General features: G+C 35.8%; 2 protein-coding genes across 2 annotated transcripts; one reads left to right on the top strand and one right to left on the bottom strand.

Annotated features, from left to right (window-relative positions):
* Positions 1-6,898: 6,898 nt before the first annotated feature.
* On the bottom strand, positions 6,899-7,834 carry LOC110304745 (olfactory receptor 1468-like). Its single transcript, XM_021176309.1, has one exon. The coding sequence runs from the start codon at positions 7,832-7,834 to the stop codon at positions 6,899-6,901; it is 936 nt and encodes a 311-aa protein (XP_021031968.1).
* Positions 7,835-13,210: 5,376 nt separating this feature from the next.
* On the top strand, positions 13,211-17,423 carry LOC110304723 (olfactory receptor 1500). The gene is made up of 3 exons (XM_021176272.1): positions 13,211-13,373; positions 14,502-14,795; positions 16,469-17,423. The coding sequence occupies exon 3, from the start codon at positions 16,485-16,487 to the stop codon at positions 17,421-17,423; it is 939 nt and encodes a 312-aa protein (XP_021031931.1). The 5' UTR covers positions 13,211-13,373; positions 14,502-14,795; positions 16,469-16,484.
* Positions 17,424-21,596: the final 4,173 nt, after the last annotated feature.

Genomic DNA, 21,596 nt, shown 5'->3' with positions numbered 1-21,596 from the left:
CTAGCAAGATTTTGCTGAAAGGACCCAGATATAGCTGTCTCTTGTGAGACTATGCTGGGGCCTAGCAAAAACAGAAGTGGATGCTCACAGTCAGCTATTTGATGGATCACAGAGCCCCCAATTAAGGAGCTAGAGAAAGTACCCAAGGAGCTAAAGGGATCTGCAACCCTATAGGTAGAACAACATTATGAACTAACCAGTACCCCGTAGCTCTTGACTCTAGCTGCATATGTATCAGAAGATTGCCTAGTCGGCCATCACTGGAAAGAGAGGCCTATTGGACTTCCAAACTTTATATGCCCCAGTACAAGGGAACGTCAGGGCCAAAAATTGGTAGTGGGTGGGTAGGGGAGTGGGTAGAAGGGTATGGGGTACTTTTGGGATAGCACTGGAAATGTAAATGAGGAAAATACCTAATAAAAAGTATTTTTAAAAAAAGGAATGCTGTCATTGTGTCCCATAAGTTTGGGCATGTTGTGGCTTCATTTTCATTAAACTCTCAAATGTCTACAATCTCTTTCTTTATTTCTTCCTTGGCCAAGGTATCATTGAGTAGAGTGTTGTTCAGCTTCCACATGAATGTTGTCTTTCTATTATTTATGTTGGTATTGAAGATCAGCTGTAGTCTTTGGTGATCTGATAGGATGCATGGGATAATTTCAATATTTTAGTATCTGTTCAGGCCTGTTTTGTGACCAATTATATGGTCAATTTTTGAAAAGGCACCATGAGGTGCTGAGAAGAAGGAATATTCTTTTGTTTTATGATAAAATGTTCTGTAGATATCTGTTAAATCCATTTCTTTTATAACTTCTGTTAGTTTCACTGTGTCTTGGTTTAGTTTCTGCTTCCAGCATCTGTCCATTGATGAGCGTGGATTGTTGAAGTCTCCCAAAATTATTGTGTGTGGTGCACTCTGTGGTTTGATCTTTTCTAGAATTTCCGTAATGAATGTGGATGCCCTTGCATTTGGAGCATAGAATTGAGAATTGAGAGTTCATCTTGGCAGATTTTACCTTTGATGTGTATAAAGTGCCCCTCCTTGTCTTATTTTGATAACTTTGGGTTGGAAGTCGATTTTATTTGATATTAGAATGGCTTCTCTAGCTTGTTTCTTCAGACTGTTTACTTGGAAAATTGTTTTCCAGCCTTTCACTCTGAGGTAGTGTCTGTCTTTTCCCCTGAGGTGGGTTTCCTGTATGCAGCAAAATGTTGTGTCCTGTTTATATAGCCAGTCTGTTAGTCTATGTCTTTTTATTGGGGAATTGAGTCCATTGATATTCAGAGATATTAAGGAAAAATAATTGTTTCTTCCTGTTATTTTTGTTGTTAGAGTTGGGATTCTGTTCTTGCTCCTATCTTCTTTTAGGTTTGTTGAAGGATTACTTTCTTGCTTTTTCTAGGGCATAATTTCCCTCCTTGTTTTGGAGTTTTACTATCCTTTGAAGGGCTGGATTTGTGAAAGATATTGTGTGAATTTGGTTTTATCATGGAATACTTTGGTTTCTCCATCTATGTTAATTGAGAGTTTTGTTGGGTATAGTAGCCTGGGCTGGCATTTGTGTTCTCTTAGGGTCTGTATAACATCTATCCAGAATCTTCTGGCTTTCATAGTCTCTGGTGAGAAACTGATGTAATTCTAATAGGTCTGCCTTTATATGTTACTTGACCTTTTTCCCTTACTGTTTTTTTTTTTTTTTTTAAAAGGAAGTCTCTCTAGTGGCCTTGATGGTAAACTCATCTGTTAGGAGTTTTTTAGATTTATTCCCTTACTGCTTTTAATATTCTATCTTTAGTGCATTTGTTGTTCTGATTATTATGTGTCAGGATGAATTTCTTTTCTGGTCCAGTCTATTTCGAGTTCTGTAGGCTTTTTTTATGTTCATCCGCATCTCTTTCTTTAGGCTAAGAAAGTTTTCTTCTATAATTTTGTTGGAGATATTTACTGGCCCTTTAAGTTGAAAGTCTTCCTTCTCATCTATACCTATTATCTGTAGGTTTGGTCTTCTCATTGTGTCCTGGATTTCCTGGAAGGTTTGAGTTAAGATCTTTTTGCATTTTTCACTTTCTTTGATTGTTGTATCCATGTTTTCTATGGAATCTTCTGCACCTGAGAGTCTCTCTTCCACCACTTGTATTCCTCTGCTGATACTCACATCTGTGGTTCCTGATTTCTTTCCTAGGATCTTTCTATCTCCAGTGTTGTTTCCCTTTGGGTTTTCTTTATTGTTTCTGCTTCCATTTTTAGGTCTTGTATGGTTTTGTTCAATTTGATCAACTGTTTGGTTGTGTTTTCTGTAATTCTTTAAGGGATTTTTGAGTTTCCTCTTTAAGGTCTTCTACCTGTGTAGCAGTGTCTTCCTGTAATTCTTTGAGGGATTTTTTGCTCCCTCTTTAAAGGGTTCTACTTGTTTAGCAGTGTTAAAGGGATCTACTTGTTTAGCAGTGTTCTCTTGTAATTCTTTAAGTGAGTTATTAATGCCCTCCTTAAAATCCTCTAGACCATCATGAGATATTATTGTAGATCTGAATCTTGCTTTTTGGGTGTGTTTGGGTATCCATGACTCGCTGTGTGGTGAGAATAGTGGGTTCTGATGATACTGAATGGTCTTGGGTTCTCTTAGTAAGATTCTTGGGTTTGCCTTTGCCATCTGGTAATCTCTGGTGTTCAATGTTCTAGCTGTCTCTGGCTGGACCTCATTCCTCATGTGATTCTGGGAGCCTCTGTCAGCACTCCTGGAAGTCCAACTCCCTCTTGAGTCCCAGTGGTCAGAGAACTCTCTGCATGCAAGCTCTCCTTTTGCAGGGAAGGTCCACAGAGGCCTGGAGCTCAGATCCACTTCTTGGCTGAAGATGAAAGCCCGAAGGGACTCTGTTCAAGAAGCTCTTTTAAGCCGGGCGTGGTGGCGCACGCCTTTAATCCCAGCACTCGGGAGGCAGAGGCAGGCCGATTTCTGAGTTCAAGGCCAGCCTGCTCTACAAAGTGAGTTCCAGGACAGCCAGGGCTATACATACAGAGAAACCCTGTCTCGGAAAAAAAAAAAAAAAAAGAAGCTCTTTTACATCTGTGGCCCAGTAATTATGCAAAGTGATATGTTTGTTATGACATTTCTGGTTGTGAATACATTGTACTTTGATCATAGCAACCCATTCTATTACTTGATTTTCTTTGTGTGCCTTATTATACTTAACATGATTGTATGTAATTCTATAAATTTTGATGCCTATAGTTTTGTGTGTGTTTGTTTATGTATATATTATGTTAGATATTGATATATAGATTAAACACAAGAATGATGCACATATAGAAAGATTGAGATTGAAATGGTAAAGTAACCCAGAGTAAGATTGCATTGCTTAAAAATATATAACTATACACTGATTTCATATCTCGATATAATTAGGTAGATATCACTTATAGCTACATTATCTACATAAATATATAGATGTCAATGTAGATACAGAGACAAAGACAGAGACAGACAGAGACATAAATATATACATAGATGTAGTTATAGGGATATAGATTTGGATGTAGAACATACATATGGATATATATAAATATATATGATAGATAATATAGATGATATAGTAAGTTGTATCTTGTAGAAATGTATAATATATATACTGACTCAATAAACTGACTTTTGTTTATTGTTGCAGAATGAATGTAGATGTGTTGATATATCTGTCCTATGTGTACTTAAATATTTTTGAGTACATTTACTCAAAAGGAATGGCATTTTGTTGCAGCATATCATAGTTCTGTTTTTAATTTTGAGGAACTTTCATACTTGTTTTTAGCAATTGTTCTAGTTGTTGAAATTAAAATAAAACTACATTTTTACTATTTTCTTTATTTCACTCAAATAACCCAATGAACTCCATTGTTATCTCTCAAATTTGGGCCCTATTTTCTTTAATTCTTGGATGTGTCTTATACTTATATATTGTTAAATATATAAATACTGCCCGAGAATTCTATATACTCCTATGTATATGATTTCAGAGCTGACCATTTGTTTTGCAAACAGTTGGTGGCATGTTCCCTGGGGAAGACTATTTCACCTACTCTCTGTATTCCTTACCTACCTGTAGTTCTTTATATAGCATTGAGGCCTCATGGGACTTTTCCCTTCCATGTTAGCATGTCTCTTGTAGTTGTTTGGCCCATGTTTAGAAGATTCTATGGGTATAGCTTCTCTGATATTTATGAGAAAAACAATCTCATTTCCTGTTCCTTTGGATCTTACAACTTTTCTATCCTGTCTTCCATGATTATCCTAGAACCTTAACTACAGGAGTTGTGTTACTAATATATCAGTTGGGACTGGGAAACAAGATTACTTGTTCTGTGCATTTTCATTGATTGTGGTTTTCTGTAATAATTTCATCTTTAACAAGAATTAGGAATTAGAGATTGGAACTAGAAACCAGATAAGTCTTCAAACTCTCCAATCATTATTCCAGTCATATACTTCATCTGTCAAGATTGCTCTTTCAAACAATGTGCCAACTGGGTACCAAGAGTTGACATTCCTGAACATTTAGTGAACATTTTTAATAAAATGATCACATTCAATTCCTCTGCCACCATAGGCTCATGGCCATATAATAAAGCCCAGTGCTCTTAATCCAACTTCAGTAAACCAATGTCCTTTCACAATATCAACACAGTTTAAAAGTCAAGAGTGTTTACTGAGACTCAAAGGAATCTTTTAACTGTAGCCTCCTATAAAATAAAAAAAAGAAAATCACATAATTTTACAATATAATGTAACAGAATATTTATCAATATTTCAGGGGGAGGAGTGGAAGCATAAAAGATCTTAGATCTAAATAACACCAAAACCCAGAAGGTCAACTCCAAATTCTGCAAGTCCATTTCTGGTGTCTAGAATTTTATGTTCAAGTGGTTTATTTAGATGGCTCTGCCTCTTCAGCTTTTATGCTTGCAATGTACAGCTCTCCCTTTGACTGTTTCCACTTACTAAGTTATGCTATCATTAGCCAATGTCCTGTAGTTCTGGCATCTTCAATGTATAGGGTACTTCCTAAACCCAGGATTCAGTTCACAGCAAACATTCCCTTGCCCTCTCAGAGACTACATTTTATTTGTTGCCTGTAATTTGTGGCTCCTTGAAACCATAGAAAAAGTATCTCTGAATCCTTCAAATGCAAATCTTCCATGCCTCTAATGACAGCACTGTGTAGCTGGAATTGTCAATGTAAACTATACACTTGAGAGGGAGCATTTCCTCTTTAAGTCACATTTACATTCTCTTTAACTAGTTGGAAAGTTATCTGCTCTGGATTTTGCCATGGTTCCTGTTACTGTGCAGAGAGGCCTCTTCATAACTGTACTAATAATCTCTATAACAACTGCAGCCTCCTTTACAGCACAGGCCTTGGCTATAATATTAAGGCTAATATTCCAAAGGCTTCTTATTACTCCAAGCTGTACATTTTTGTTTATTTTTGCCTAAATTGCTCTTTTTCATATAACCCCTACATACGTATTATTAATAATATTCATTCCTCAAACTCAAAATTATGCATTATTGAAGTTTTGTCTGTGAAAGAAATAGCCTATCAATTTAAATATTGCCCATCAGCCAATATTCCAGAACAAGGGCTAAAGTCAGCCAGATTCTCTGCTAAAATACCACACAATTCTTGCTTATAACCTATTTTAAAATTGTTTTCTTCTGAAATGTATTGAGCTGTGGATCCATAGTGTGCATTGCTCTCAGCATGATAATCTTCCAGGCTCCTATGAGAATGTTCCTGTAAGCTCCACTTACAGCATTCAACCACTATTCTAGTCTAAAGATACAAACTCTTCCATTCCTAAACAAACAAACAAACAAAAAATAGCAAACCCAACCAACCAACCAACCAACCAAGTAGTCAATCAATCAATCAATCAATCAATCAATTGAAATCAACATTGTCTGATCCTTCAAAGCAACACTCTCTGATACGACTTGCATATTAGTTATTTTACTGTTGTTTTGATAATGTGCCATATCTGAGGCAAAGTTCCACGAGAAGTTTATCTAGGTACAGATGTGCTTGTTCAGGTAATTGTACAGGATGTGACATCATAAATTGAGACAGGTAATAAAAGACAAAGGTCAAACCTGGGAAGCACATAAAAAGTTCAAGGTTCCCAACTGAGTTAATTGACATAGGACTCTACCTGCAGCTGTCTTCTGGTTCTGAGCAAATGAGAATAACAGCAGGGAACTCTGGAGGAAGCTCAAGGATGCTCATGGATACATGGGGCCTACCAGAAGATATACAGTAGTGAAATGGGGTAGGTCTGGTTTTTATAAGAAGAGGCAGCAGAATTAATGAATCAAACATAAATGGAAGCCTGGTCCATGACATTCTGATGGTAGGAGTTTAAAAAGGATAGTGGAGATCTTCTTTCAGGAGTGGGAGAAAATGAAAAAAAAAACTGTATAATCACATAGTCTTGCCTCATACATGGGTTTAAATCTTTACACTTTGTTATGCAAGAAGTTGTTAAGTTCCCATTTCCAGCATCCAAACAAATAAAGTTACCTTCTCTACTTGCCTTTAATGAAAAATAAGTAGCCCCATATCACATAACTGGTATCAAAATGGGTAAATAATCATAATAGTTCTGTGGGTTTTGAAGAAACCAAAGTTCTAGCTACAGATTATTTTTAAGTAATTTTCAAGAATGAAATGGACATGAAGGCATAATGGGATCTCTAGTTAATACACATTTTATATATTAAATAATTATATAGAATGCCTATTTAGTAGAATAAACTATACTGGGGAAAAGTTAGGAAATGCTAGTAAATAAATATATCAATATATCTACTTTATTATGTTATAAAAATCTGAAAGGTGGTTATCATCATCATAGGAGAGATTTCATTTGAAACACTTTTTTTAGAGCTTCCTTCATGTCTCTGTTCCTCAGGCTATAGATAAAAGGGTTCAACATGGGAGTCACCACTGTGTACATCATAGACATGACAATGTCTTTTAGAGTAGAGTTATTATCAGAGGGACCTAAGTAGATGCCAATAATTGTCCCATAGAACAGTGATACCACAGACAGGTGAGAACCACAAGTGGAGAAGAGCTTGTGGATGCCTCGAGTTGAAGGGACCTTGATAATGGAGGAGATGATGCGTGCATAAGACACAATGATGAGCAGAAATGGAAGTACGACAACAAGCCCTCCTATGATCAATATCACCAACTCATTAATGTGAACATCAGAGCAGGCCAGCTTCAAGAGAGCAGACAGATCACAGAAAAAATGGGGGATCACATTGTTTTTACAGAAAGACAACCTAGTTAAGAGCAAAGTATGCAACATGGCATACAATGTGGTCAGCACCCATATCAGCAGCACAAGACTCACACAGAGCTTGGGGCTCATGATACTCGCATAATGAAGGGGGAAGCAGATGGCCACATAGCGGTCATAGGCCATGGTCACAAGTAGGAAGTTCTCAAGGGCTGCAAAAAACAGAAAAAAGTACACTTGCGTCAGACATCCTGCATAGGGGATGGATGTGTCCTGGCTCTGCATGTTCTGCAGCAACTTGGGCATTGTGACAGAGGAAAAGCAGAGATCAGAGAAGGACAAGTTGCTGAGAAACAAGTACATGGGTGTGTGGAGATTGGTGTCCAGACAAATGAGGATGATGATGATGAGGTTCCCCAGGACAGTGGTGAGGTACATGGCCAGGAACAGGGCATAGAACAGGTGCTGGTGCTCAGGAGCAATGGGCAGGCCCAGGAGTAAGAACTGAGAGATGATAGTCTGATTGTTTCCAGGCATGATCTTCCTGTAATGTATGTAAGAGTAATAGTCAACCACCTCTAAAAATAAAGTAAAAATTAACAAATATGTAAGACAAGTGCTTTACAATAATCTCATATCTATCACGCCATCTCTTTTTTAAATTGCTAGAATCTCTATAGCCATAAGTAACTTAATTCTTTGGTTTCTTTTTAATGTTTCAATATTCCATCTTTTATGTCCTATTCTTATCTGAGATATGTTTGCTTTTCTTTTGTTTGCCAATTGTTAATGTGGTCTCAGTTCTTAAGAATTTTTTTTCAGTTATGTCAGTTTCTTGTATCTCAATGTTCCCTAGGACTCAGTGAAGACTGTCTTATTTTATGATTATATGTCTAGAGCAATGAAAATTTCATGTACTTGAATGGCTTAGATTACAACTTAAGATTCAGTTTGGATGATTTTATCTTATCTTAGAGAGCTATTAATTGCAAGGGTGAACTTTGTTTTTTCTATAATGCCCAGCAGGCCTTGTAAACACAGCAGATTCAAAATAAAACGGCTACCTTCAGCCTCTTCCTCCTCTTTCTCCTCCTCCTTCACTCTTTCATATCATTAAAAGTAATCTGTGATCAAAGCTGAAATCTGAGAGTTGGATTTCATTCATTTCTTTCTCTATCTATACCTCATTACTAAATATTATAGATCCTGAAATTCATTTTTTAAATTCAGCTTTATCTTAATTATTACTAACATGGACAAAAGTAATATCTCACTTGAAGAATTTAAACTACTTCTCAATCCACCTCCCTAATTCTGAACCTCCACACTTTCCTAAACAGCTTCCTTTGCTCTTTACATGTAAAGTTACAATTCAGCTATGATTCCTTGTTAATGATTTTTTTTTATTGGAGTGTCAGTGCTTAGATGAAAGAATCTGAATTTACTTTAGGGGAATACTTGACATTGATGTGCCTAAATTTACCTTACCCGCACAGTCACATTTGGCCATATAAACACTTTTGTATTCTATTCTCCAGCTATGCTGGACATTGGTGTATACATTTTAGTGCTCTGTCTTTCATACCTGGTGTTCCAGTTGCCTGGTACTTTCTTCTTTTTGCCTCAACTCACTGGATTAACATTTATCCTTCAGGTACTATACATGTGGCTTTCTATGATAAATCTCTCCAGTCCATCTAGAGAACATGAGACCTGTTACTATTTTATCACTGTTTGGAAATCACCCTACAGTACTCAGTGCTTCAGTCAGATTAATATAACTGACTCCCAGCAGATTGTAAAATCCATTTTGGAAAGACATGTCTGCCCCTTCAAACTGCATCCTGCTTATTGGCTGTATTTACCAAAATATATCACTATTACCTGGCTTTTGTACTAGGAAATGCACTCATGTATACATGCTCTATGAAATTAGAATATCTGCCACTCTAAATTTGTCCCTGACAAGAACTTTCAGGGTAAATCCTTTACCTCTAGTTACAATTTTGCATACATGGATAACACCATAGACCTTTTGTTTGTCACTTATTCATGTTACCAAATCAAATGATACTCTGCACATCTTTATACTTGATTTATTGTGATGCCATTGATATCAATCTGCTAAGAAAAAATATGGTGGTAATTTTAGTAAGTGTGGGAATATTTGTATGCTAGTCTTATGTGGTCTCTTTCTCCAATATCCATGCACCAAGTGATAATTAATTTAATGTGTCAACCCATCATTGTCTTTCTATTAGTCTTTTACACATTTTGCAGTTGGGATGGTATTTACCTCAATACACTTTGAGTGAGTGAAATGGCATGCCATAATGTTGTGGCTCCATATACACAACTGAAAACTTTGATGAAAACTCTGCAATCTCTCAAAGAAGAAAAAAGACTCTGCCTGCTGAGTGCCTTTACCTTCAAGTCCATAGATTCCAGATATGCCCTAGGTATCAGTTCCCACACAGTGTCAAATTGTCCAGTTCATAGTCCAGAGAGCTGATTTCTTAAAAAATAAGCTTATTTTACACTTTCTCTCTTTTATAACCAATTTCTACTTGTATGCACACTTGTATGTGGATATGGTATGGCTGCTTTGGATTTCTGAGATATTCTGACATCAGTAAATTCCACTATCCATTAAATTTGACAAATGAAACATAAAGACCTTACAATACGACCAACTGCTTAGTTCTCCCTCTTAACATGTTTAATTCATCTTCATTAACAAATTTTCTATTTCAAACTTATCTGCTAACATTAAGGGAAGAAAAATATCTACTGAAATCTCCCACAAAGTTTGTAGGGAATTTGCCTCCCATATAACTGTGAAGATAGCATTTCTTGTGTTGTGTGTGAGTAGGAATCACAAATGAGAAAGTTCATATGCAAATGCTGCATGAAGTAAACAGCTTCATGTCTCCCAGACCTGTGATATTTCAAGCTCCCTGGTTATAGTAAACCTAAGTTTCTTTTCAGGTGGTGCCACTAAAATTTAATGTGAGTTAAAACTCACTAGAATACTTATTCCGATGTTGATATTATCCTCCAATTAAGATATTACAATTTTAATTCACACCCAGAGAAAGAGAGTTACTGTGGTAAATAGACAGAGAAACCTTTTAAATTACAGTTCAGTAGTTTTGTTTTGTTTTGTTTTGTTTTTTTTCAGAAAAATTGGAATTCCATTACTGATTTGAGATCAATCCAAATATTTGAAATCTCTTGGAGGTAATTTTAAAATAAAAAGATTAAGAACTACAGCACTAAACCTGTGTGGGTTACATAGCTGTTGTTACAATGAAATGATAGAGTTTGGTAAGAATATAATGTGTAGTGATATTACTGAATATTGTCATTAAAATATATCTGGAACATAGTAGTTAACATGCTTGTGCAAGTTTTGGAAGACTAGAAAAAGCAGATAATTAATAGATAACTATCACCTCTAAAACTCCACACTGAAAAATATCACACAACCCTAGAAAACTAGACTATCCCTCCCAACTCACCAACGATGTGTTCAAATGACTCTGAGACCCCAGCCTGAGATCCTAGTCCCATATTAATTGCAGAGCTGTGAAGTAATGCCTCTATGTTCATAATCTGAGTACTATCCCTGCTCATATGTTCCAGCATTCTCGGCCCTGGACCTAAGGGAACCTGCTCTCAGGAGTCCAGATCCAGGAATAACTTACTAAAGGCACATTAATTAGTCAGGACCTTTCTAGAACAATTAAGAGTCCTGTAACTGTGAGTGATTCAGCTCTGATGACATCTGGTTCTGTTTATGAGAAGGTGGAAATGACATGGACTCATAGATAGATGTGTAGTCACTGATTCCATTGGGAGCTGGCAGGAATCTTTCATGGCTACAACATGTTTTATGAAGTAAAAAAAGTGCAATTGGAAGATTCCTAAAGACTTAAGTACAATACTCTGTATGATTTAAAATGTATTAAAAGTATGATAATTCAAAGTAGAATCCATAAGATGTTGTGGCAGTAAACTAGGATGAGAAGCACATGCTTTGCACACATTAACAGATTACCCACTCTCAATACAAATTGTTATAGATAGATACACACACTACTAGCAAAAATCAACTAAATATGAGCCAATTTTCTGTATATGTCAATAAATAAGAAAAATAACTCCTTGATACCATGTTTAATTAATTTTCAGGTAAATATCTTATAAAGTCTATGGCTCCTTACCTTTCTAGGTAAAACTTAACTGCCCAAACCACCATCATATTTGTACCATAGATAACACATTAACTTCTGCTTTCAGCGTCTGTGGCACTTGGCTTTCATCATCTGGTTCACATGCTGTAGAGATGCTATGCTGAATATATAGAGTATATTGTGCTATGCTGAATATTTTCATTCTGAAGGAATCTACATATTTATTGGTTTTACAACCATTAGATTATTATACATTATACTAATATTTGTTTTGTACATGAAAATAATATGTGGTACTATAAACTCAATACCATGTTCTATTTGTACATAAAATTCAAGACTTATTTAGTGATGTGTATCAGTTACCCCACATTGAATGACAGGCCTGTTCATTGTATAGTATTTTATAGAAGTATTATGTCTTGGTTGTGATATGTTTCCTCAAAATAATGTATGGATGGCTTTGTTGCAAATGCAGTGTTCAGAGGACTTTGCATACATGATGGTATCTTTACAACCCTGACCAAGTCAATAGATCCATCTAGTGATGAGTCACAATATGGAGAGATTGAAGAAACTAAGATACAGCACATGTTTGGAGAAGGTAGACTACAAGGATACTTTTGAAGGGCACATTTGTTTCTCTCTCTTTGCTTCCTGTTTGCCATGAGGTGAACATGTTATTTTTTTGTGTCGTATACTTCTATTGATGTATAACTTCAATGTGAGATCAAGATTGTAAAGCCAAGTGATCATGGACAAACATTAGAAACCATGTTTAGAATGGCCCTTTCTTTCTTTTAAGTAGTTTACTTCAGTTATTTAGACACAGAAGTGAAGAATTGGCTAAAGAAGCAGACATTCCCCAGCATAGTAGAACACACTTTGGGAATTAGGCAGAGTCTGTCCTCTGTCTCCAAACTTATTTTAGCCATAGCAGCACAACCAGTTATATACTTAAATTAGGTGAACTTGAAAGCACCTCACCTCCATCTTTCTGAATATGTTTTCAATTTTTGCACTGAGACCTATCTGGATAACAGAGAAAGATGTCATAGAATATTTTTCTAACATTCATGCAAACATTAAGTTCTGTAGTCCTTCTTGAGAAAATTACTTTACACAGTGAAAGAGGTGGACTGAGGTTCTTTTCTGCATATGAATACTTTTGAACAATAATTGTAAGATTTTACAGCTGCTAATTTTTAAAGTGGTAACATTCCATTAACCATGCCCTAATTGAAGACAGTCTGCATAAGTCATAAGAATAGGAAATGAAAGACACTTTATGCTTTATATGCTTAGAAAATTTAGAGAGTAACAAAAGAATGCTCTCAACAACTCCAATCCCACGAATTGATAGTCTAGCTAAAAAAAAAAAAAAAAAAAAAAAAAGCATTCACAATTACTTCAGTGGTTTTTAAATAGATTTGGCCTAGTCTACTGCAATCTAAGCTGAATCACTCAAAAATCCTGTGAATTTCATAAACAGGCAAAGGGTAAGTATTCATCTGATCTCTTCATTTCTACCTTCTTACTAAGTATATTAAGGACTGATCACTGACCATCAACTGCTCCCATCTCAGGGGCTTTGAAAAGTTGGTTCTATAGGGTCTTGGGTAATTGTACAAGATCAGGATTCCTCAGGGATGCAGAGCCCTTTGGGTCCATAGATGGCAAGAAGGGGACATGTAAGAAGATGTTGGCTGCAGAGGATGTTCTTTCTGTTCTTATAATGAATAAAGGTGACCAGAATCTGAAGCAGGAACTGTGATACACCTTCAGTCATCCTAGATAAATTTTCAGGAAGTACATTACTGTCTTCTAAACTACAGATCTTGCACTTCCAGTTTTATGATAGCATGATGGGCACTTTTCAGGTATGATATTATTCTTTGCCATTTTGGAACTTTGTGACACTTTGAAATATTTGAGAAATACCTTGTTCCACAGTTACATTGGTAATAATTTTGTTAATGATGAGGCTTATTACAATTACTTATTGGACATGTTTTTCCATTTCAACCCAATAAGAACACTTAAGGATAGGGGCAATGCTGCAGTGCTTAAGCCTTCTTTTAGTAAGGTTTTAGTTTTAAAGATGAATAAGGTTTGAAGAGATCATGTATTCAAAAGAGCACGGATATCAACATCACCAGAGTACTCACACCATCTTAGTGTTATTTATAAAACTGAGTATCATCTTGAAAATCAGAGTGTGTTTTTAGGGAATTCCAGGTGAGCTGAATGAATAATAACTGCTAGAACTATTTATTTGGATAGTCTTATCTGCTATTCGGGTAAAAACTGTGAGATTTATAACTGAAGAAGTAAAGTCCATTGGGTCAGAAACAGCAACTATCACAAGTGATCTTTGCTTTGTAGTCTTTTCACATAAGCCTACATAAACCATGGGCCCCACTCGGTCACAGAATACAAATAATTCTGAGAAGCTTGGTACACAATTTCCCTTATATTACTCTAGGTTTCTGTTTTTCTATTAACTTCTCACATTATGAAAGGACAGAGTTACTTCACTCTGATATAAAGTTAATAAATAAATTAAATGTTAAAAACGCAGTAAAACACCTTCATAGAAATATCTTGAACTATAATTTGACCAAAATGGATTTTAAGCCCTATACCAGTTTCTATAAAAACTGTCACATTAGGTATAGATAGCTGAATATGAACTCAAGGGAGGGATTAAATTTAACTGGCACTTATGAAGTGTTCATTGTATATAGTTTTCTCCATCATTATCAGTGGAATCATATGTATAGTAGAATCATATGAAGTATAAAAATATTAGTTATTAGTATTATTAAAAAGAGCATTGCATTTTGTACACCCAAATACTTTCCATAAATACACAACTACATCTTAAAGCTAATCACAGACTATCAAATTTTAATGTTGAGGGGGTATGTTTGGTGACTTCATATTTTGAGGAGAATGAAGAAGAGTAATTATTTGGATCTAATGTAAATTTCTTCCTTACATTTTAGGCTATGTCTCAGGCTACAGAATAGCCAGGAAATCTTCATGAATACTGGGTCATGGGCAGGCATGACCTTTCCTGCAAGAAGTTTACAGTCTGTCAACAATAACTGGTACTGAATGAAAAGCTATGCAATGAGTACAAGGTATAGTACATACATACAATAGTATGAGACCATTGTAACAGGTCTAACTATATAGGGATACAAAGAAATTATAACTCAGAATAACTCAATAACTCAATGTCATATTGTGGAACCATAAAAGGAACAAGATACACCATAGAGGAGAAGATGTGATAGGTAAGGAGAATATTAAGTTAGAAATGATAGAATCACAAACTTCAATTTGGACTACAGAACTGCTGAAGAATAAAGTGCATTTATGCCATGTGAGACCATATTTGACTGTAGTAGCTGATAGAAGTTGAATAAGCAATCAATGTTTGTGTATGCTACAGGAATTGTGTTCTTAAAAATAATATGGTCATCTAAGGAAAAAATTTGGAGAGAACTGTATTTATATTTCATAATGCCAGTGTGGGTTAAACCTACTGAATAAAATTGTGTTGAGACATGGGAAGAGGTTGAAATTGAATGTTGACTTCAACATTTCACGTAAGAAATGATGGCATCGATTTCTAAGATTGAAATTAGATAATTTTGAATAACTTATCAAGTTATTCAAAGAAGAGAATGAAGATGAGAAATGTATGAGGTCCCGGGTTGGTGTCCAAGGTAAGAAAAAAGAAAGAGTGCAATAGAACTCTCACCGAGGTTATTGAATAATTTTTTTACTTTTTATTGGATATTTTCTTTATTTACATTTCAAATGTTATCTCCTTTCCTGGTTTCCCCTCCAAAAAACATCATCCCCCTATCCCCTTCCCCTCCCCTTGCTTACCAACCTACCCACTCCTGCTTCGTAGCCCTGGCATTACTCCACACTGGGGCATAGAACCTTCATAGGACAAAGGGCCTTTCCTCCCATTGATGACTGATTAGGCCATCCTCTGCTGCATATGCAGCTGGAGCCATACGTTCCACCATGTGTGATCTTTGATTGGTGGTTTAGTCCCTGGGAGCTCTGGGGGTACTGCCTAATTCATATTGTTGTTCTTCCTATGGGGCTGCAAACCCCTTCAGCTCATTAGGTCCTTTCACTAGCTCCTTCATTGGGTAACCTATGCTCAAATATTATGAAAAAGTAAAGAAATGGAAGAAGTAACATGTTATGGGAGAAGAGTAAATTTCTTTTGGGATGCATTGAGCCATATATACTTGTGAAAGATGATTAGTCAGCAGCAAGGTAGCTAAATCTCCAGATTACAAAGACAACTGCATCTGAATGTAAATGGTGATCTAATGCATTAAAGTATATGGGTTTTCCTTGGGACACATTTTTGAATTATGAAGAGTATGTATACAAAAATTCTTCAAGAAACTTCACAGAAATAAACTACAGAATGGTGTAAACTATAGTTTACACCATTCTGTAATAGAAATTCAGGAAATAGAAATGCCAATACATTTTCCATATCAGAAGCAATTAGATGTAATGATGCAATAATAGAGAAGTAGAACATGCTAAGGCAACATGGCTATAAAGAATGAACATATTTGGATGTAGGGACTTGGGTTATTTGAAGAGAGTAAGCTAAATTACTGTAGAGTATACAACATTCCTTGTGTGTCACAAACCACATCCATTTTCAATGAAATGTGGTTATGGATGTTGTAGGGAAGTATAAGCAGACTGTACAGGATTTGGTTTGTATGTCATCATCTACAAAGGACAACTGAGAAATTAATAGACCAAGATTATTCCATGCCATAGTGAGGTAAATAATATAAAAATGAAAGAATGTAAAAAATTTTTTTTCTAAATAAACAAATGAGGCAAAAGAGTGAAATTGGTCTATGATATACAGGCACAACCACTGGGAATCTAAGATTATGTAATTTTTTTCTTAAAGTCATTACAGGCAGAACATGACTGGAAACAACCAAACTTTGATATCAAAGTTCCTCCTCCTGGGTCTGCCCATCTTGTCAGAGTATCATTTCCTGTTCTATGCCCTGTTCCTTGCCATGTACCTCACCACTGTCCTGGGGAACCTGCTAATCATTGCCCTTGTTCGACTGGATTCCCATCTCCACACACCCATGTACTTGTTTCTCAGCAACTTGTCCTTCTCTGATCTCTGCTTTTCCTCTGTCACAATCCCCAAATTGCTTCAGAACATGCAGAGCCAAGTACCATCTATATCTTATGTTGGCTGCCTGACACAGCTGTACTTCTTTATGGTTTTTGGAGACATGGAAAGCTTTCTTCTTGTGGTCATGGCCTATGATCGTTATGTGGCCATTTGCTTTCCTTTGCATTATACCAGCATCATGAGTACCAAGTTCTGTACTTCACTAGTGCTACTACTGTGGATGCTGACAACATCTAATGCCATGATGCACACCTTGCTCATGGCTAGATTGTCTTTTTGTGAGAAGAATGTGATTCTCCACTTTTTCTGTGACATTTCTGCTCTTCTGAAGTTGTCCTGCTCAGACACTTTTGTTAATGAGTTGATGATATTTATCATGGGAGGTATCATTATTATTATTCCATTCCTACTCATTGTTATATCCTATGTAAGGATTTTCTTCTCCATTCTCAAGGTCCCATCTATCCAGGGCATCCACAAGGTCTTTTCTACATGTGGATCCCATCTGTCTGTGGTGTCTCTGTTCTATGGAACAATTATTGGTCTATACTTATGTCCATCAGGTAATAATTCCACTGTAAAAGAGAGTGTCATGGCTATGATGTACACAGTGGTGACTCCCATGCTGAACCCTTTCATCTACAGTCTGAGGAACAGAGACATGAAGAGAGCCCTAATAAGAGTTATCTGCAGTAAGAAAATCTCTCTATGATGGAAGTACTTTAGAATGATACCTAATTTGATGTAATAAATATGTTGATATTAATATTCTATATCAGATATTGTCTCTCATCATAGGACCTACAAGGATGGAACATGCTACATAATTGTTCAATACATTAAAGGGTACAGGTTTGGTATCGTAGTCAAAGAAGAAAGGTTGTCTTTGATACCTGGCTACAACTTCCTCCTTACCTTGAATAAAAAATCCTGAACATTTATAGTGAATGAGGGACAGTCTAATATGATCTCTGTTCCCCTTATGTTACTGCAAAATTTTATCATGTTACTCTGATTTCTGTGTTCACAGATATATCAGTTGACATAGTTTACATAATAGATTTATGACACTGGATCACAATATAATCTTCTCACTAACCTTCAAGTTTCTAGTCTTTCCTACATATCCTCCCTTACTGATTTTGACATTATTTTTTCTCTTGACTTTCCATATTTCCTACCTATGTTACTTTTTTTCTGACTCGTCTTGACCCTTAACAAATTTGTCGGAATCATTTTGTATGATTGTTATTAATAACTAGGGATCACTCCATTTACTTCTTTAAGATGAGGGAAAGAAGAAAGAAACCAAAAGCTGCTAAACCCTCCTGTACATTCATATTTTACTTTGTAAAACATCCATTTCTAGTGAACAGCTTTATTTAACACTCATGACAATCTAAAAGAGATAGAGAAGGTGCTGTTTTATAGACTGAAGGATATGAGGTTCAATGACTTCTTATCTCACATATAGGGACAATGTGTGAACATGTATGAGACTATAGACTCCTTCTACTTTTTTGTCTGATTTCTGTAGAAAGAAGATTTTTCTTTATTTTTTATATTCTTTGCTTAACTACAGCATGGTGAGACCTTGGTCTATTTATTTCCTCAGTTGTCTTTGATGGGTGAAGACACAAATACAATTGTTGTTACTCCACTCATCATTACCCCCTGCCACATCATCTCCATGTGAAGCCAGTCCTGCCTCTAAGGGCTTCTCACTGCCTGGGAAACATACTCACTTGAGCATCTGTGTAACCATCAATAGAAATATGCATACCTTGATCTCTTCTCTTTTCACATAGTCTTCTCTTTGTACTTTAACATGTTTATTGAATTATGATATTGTCTCCCAACCAGTGACCATGTGATCACTCCTATGTACACATATACCTGCTGTTTCCATAGCTAAACTCTGAAATATTGTCATTGTATAACAGATTTATAAGTGACATGAAAGACAATGTGTAGATTAAGTCTGTTTCCTTCTCATGTGAAAAATAAAGTTTAAAAGACAGAAATATTCAATGGCAGTGACATTATGTTTAATAGATATAGAATGTAATAAAAACCTTTGCTGAACAATGTAAAGAAATACCACAGTGGAAAAATATAGCCTACAATATGTAGGTCTTCAAACATATTTTAAAAAATTCTACTGGCACATAAAAAATAAAGGTGTATTAAGATAATACGGTGTGATGAATAGCATCTGTAATGTAGAAGATGAACTGTGTGAGAGTGGAAGTTGTTTAAAGAGAAGAGAAGAGAAGGAACAAGAGAGGTAAATAAAAATATTGAATGCATAAATTAAAAATCAAGCCAGGTATGATCATATACCTGTAATCACAGCACACACGTAGCTAAAGCAGAAGCATCAACATAAATATGAGGTCATCACAGCTGCTCAGTGTGACCCTGTAAAATCAGCTTCACTGCACAATGAGACTCTGTGATGTTTGCCTTGCTCACTGCAAAGTAGGACCCTGTGAAGTAAGCCTGAATTCAATAGTGAGGCTCTTGGAAAATGGACGTCCCAAACATCAATTTTGGGCCAGTGAGATATCGAGCACAAAGTTACAATATGAATGAGAACATTTTCACTTAGGCACATACCTAAAATAAGTTGAGATTTAAAAACTGATTTTGCTTTTGTTATGTAGGCAATTAAAATTTATAATTGTCAGAAAACCGAATGAGCAATCAAATGATGAGCAGATAAAATGTATTATTCTCATAAATGAGACATTATCCAACAACATAAATGAATAATTTTTATACATTCAACTATGTGGAGTTTCTGTAGAGAAAAAGAAGGCAAATGTAAAGAGCAGATATCAAGAGTGAATTTCATTTTGCTGTCTTAAAAAGCCATATGCCAATGATCATGCCAAAAGGTATTGGACTTTTGCACATTTATGGTTTTTTACCCATAGATTTGTGTTGCTCACAGCCTTGAGCAAAGAAGTTTCTTATCCTAATGGGTATTGGTTAATACTGAGTCACAAAACTATTTAATGGCTGAGAATAAATGACTATGATATGCATCCATAGATGGGATCTTATTTGGAACATCCCTTCTCAAAGTCTCAGGGAGCATCATGAAGGAAGAGATCCAAAGATTGGAAGAGTCAGGGGGTGGGGACAAGGACTGTGAGATACTGACCTCATGATGACAGAGCTGTTGCAATCATATGTTTCAGGGACTTTGGTCACTTGAATGCACAAGATCAAGCCAGTTAAAATTTCCACTTTGAACAATTCCAACAGCAATTGACATCTCACTAGAAAAAGATCTATGGGTAATTGAGAATTACAGAGATAGGGAGAATTCTTATTCCCCAGTGTTGAGATCCCTGATGGGTTATTCAGTAAAAAATGATCAGTCCTAGATGCATATACATGCAGTCAATGCTGAATGAACTCAGTGGGTGTATGAATATGTGGATTTGTTAATCTGTATGAGTAACCATGAATGTTAAAGAACAGGGAGGTTTGAATTCGGTAGGGGTGTCAGATATAGGGTGAGTATGACAGAATAGAGAAACATAAAAAGTGATGTAATTGTATTTTAAATTTTAAAATAACTCAATATGGAAATGGGAGGGGCTTCTAATACCTCACTATTTCCTTAGGAGCTCTTGCACTTGGTCACTTCAATGGGAGAGAGAGAGAGAGTCCTTCTATAGAGGTAGGTGGACATTATCAGGATGCCCACACACTAGTGAATGACCCACATCATGAGCATCTGAGCAGCACTAACTGGACTCCGGTTTGTGTAGTAATAATAATAATAATAATAATAATACCTGAGTTTGTAAGAGAGATATAAAGGAGAGGATGGCCAGAGAAGCTGGAGAGAATGTATTGAGAAAGATATAATGAAGATGGAGTGTATACATCTAAGAAATTTTAAATTAATAAAAATAAATACTTTGAGAGAACATTAAATTTTCACAAAAATCAGAAGCTTGAATATGTATACATAATGTACACATAATGTATATTATACATATTTGTATATGTGATGTGCATATAACTCGTATGAATATTTATGTATATATATACTTCCATATATGTAATTTATGTATATGCATATGGAACAGAGTCCATGTAAGTAAGGCTATGGCAAGCAAGTAAGTTTTCTGGATATGGCACAGCAGTTAGCATGGCTGTGATGTGTGCACTCTGAAGGGACTCAGCCCTAGGGATTTTGTCTCGACTGCTTTTTGTTGCTGCTATGCCTTTCCTGCCACTATTACATAGCCTAATGATTCCTGGTCATCAGTCCACCCTATTGGGCAAAGTTTTGCAGAACAATATGAAGATGAATGTTCATGAATTAATGCTGCTTAGATGAATTAATAACTTTAGAGAATTCAATTATTCGGTCTGCATTCCCCGTGAGCAGTGATGGCATTACTCTGCACTCTAACCATTTGCCCAATTTAAGTTTAGAAATTACAAGTTTCAATAATAGCTGAACCTCTGTTAAAATTGTTAATAAAGGTTTTGTTGCATGGTAAGCAAAAAATAAATAAAAAATTAATTAATTAAAAAATAAAGTTTTGGTATAGACCTTTTCTCCTTCATCAATTGTGTGTATGTCTCTATATATCTATATAAACCTGACTTTCTCTTTCCTTCTCTCTCTCTTTCTCTCTTTCTTTCTTTCTTTCTTTCTTTCTTTCTTTCTTTCTTTCTTTCTTTCTTTTCTTTCTTTCTTTACTCTCCCTCCCTTTCTTTCTTTCTTTCTTTCTTCTTTCCTCTCTCTCTTTCTCTTCCTTCCTTTCTTTCTCCCTTTCTCCCTTTCTTTCTTTCTTTCTTTCTTTCTTTCTTTCTTTCTTTCTTTCTTTCTTTCTTTCTTTCTTTCTCTCTCTCT

The sequence above is a fragment of the Mus caroli genome, chromosome 11 (genome assembly GCF_900094665.2).
Source record: "Mus caroli chromosome 11, CAROLI_EIJ_v1.1, whole genome shotgun sequence".
Classification (NCBI taxonomy): domain Eukaryota; kingdom Metazoa; phylum Chordata; class Mammalia; order Rodentia; family Muridae; genus Mus; species Mus caroli.
The sequence above is the reverse complement of the archived record's forward strand: the minus strand, read 5'-3'. Positions and strand labels throughout refer to the sequence as shown.

Excerpts from the sequence above, each read along its gene's own strand:
- LOC110304745 (XM_021176309.1), bottom strand. The coding sequence starts at position 7,834 with ATGCCTGGAAACAATCAGACTATCATCTCTCAGTTCTTACTCCTGGGC.
- LOC110304723 (XM_021176272.1), top strand. The coding sequence starts at position 16,485 with ATGACTGGAAACAACCAAACTTTGATATCAAAGTTCCTCCTCCTGGGT.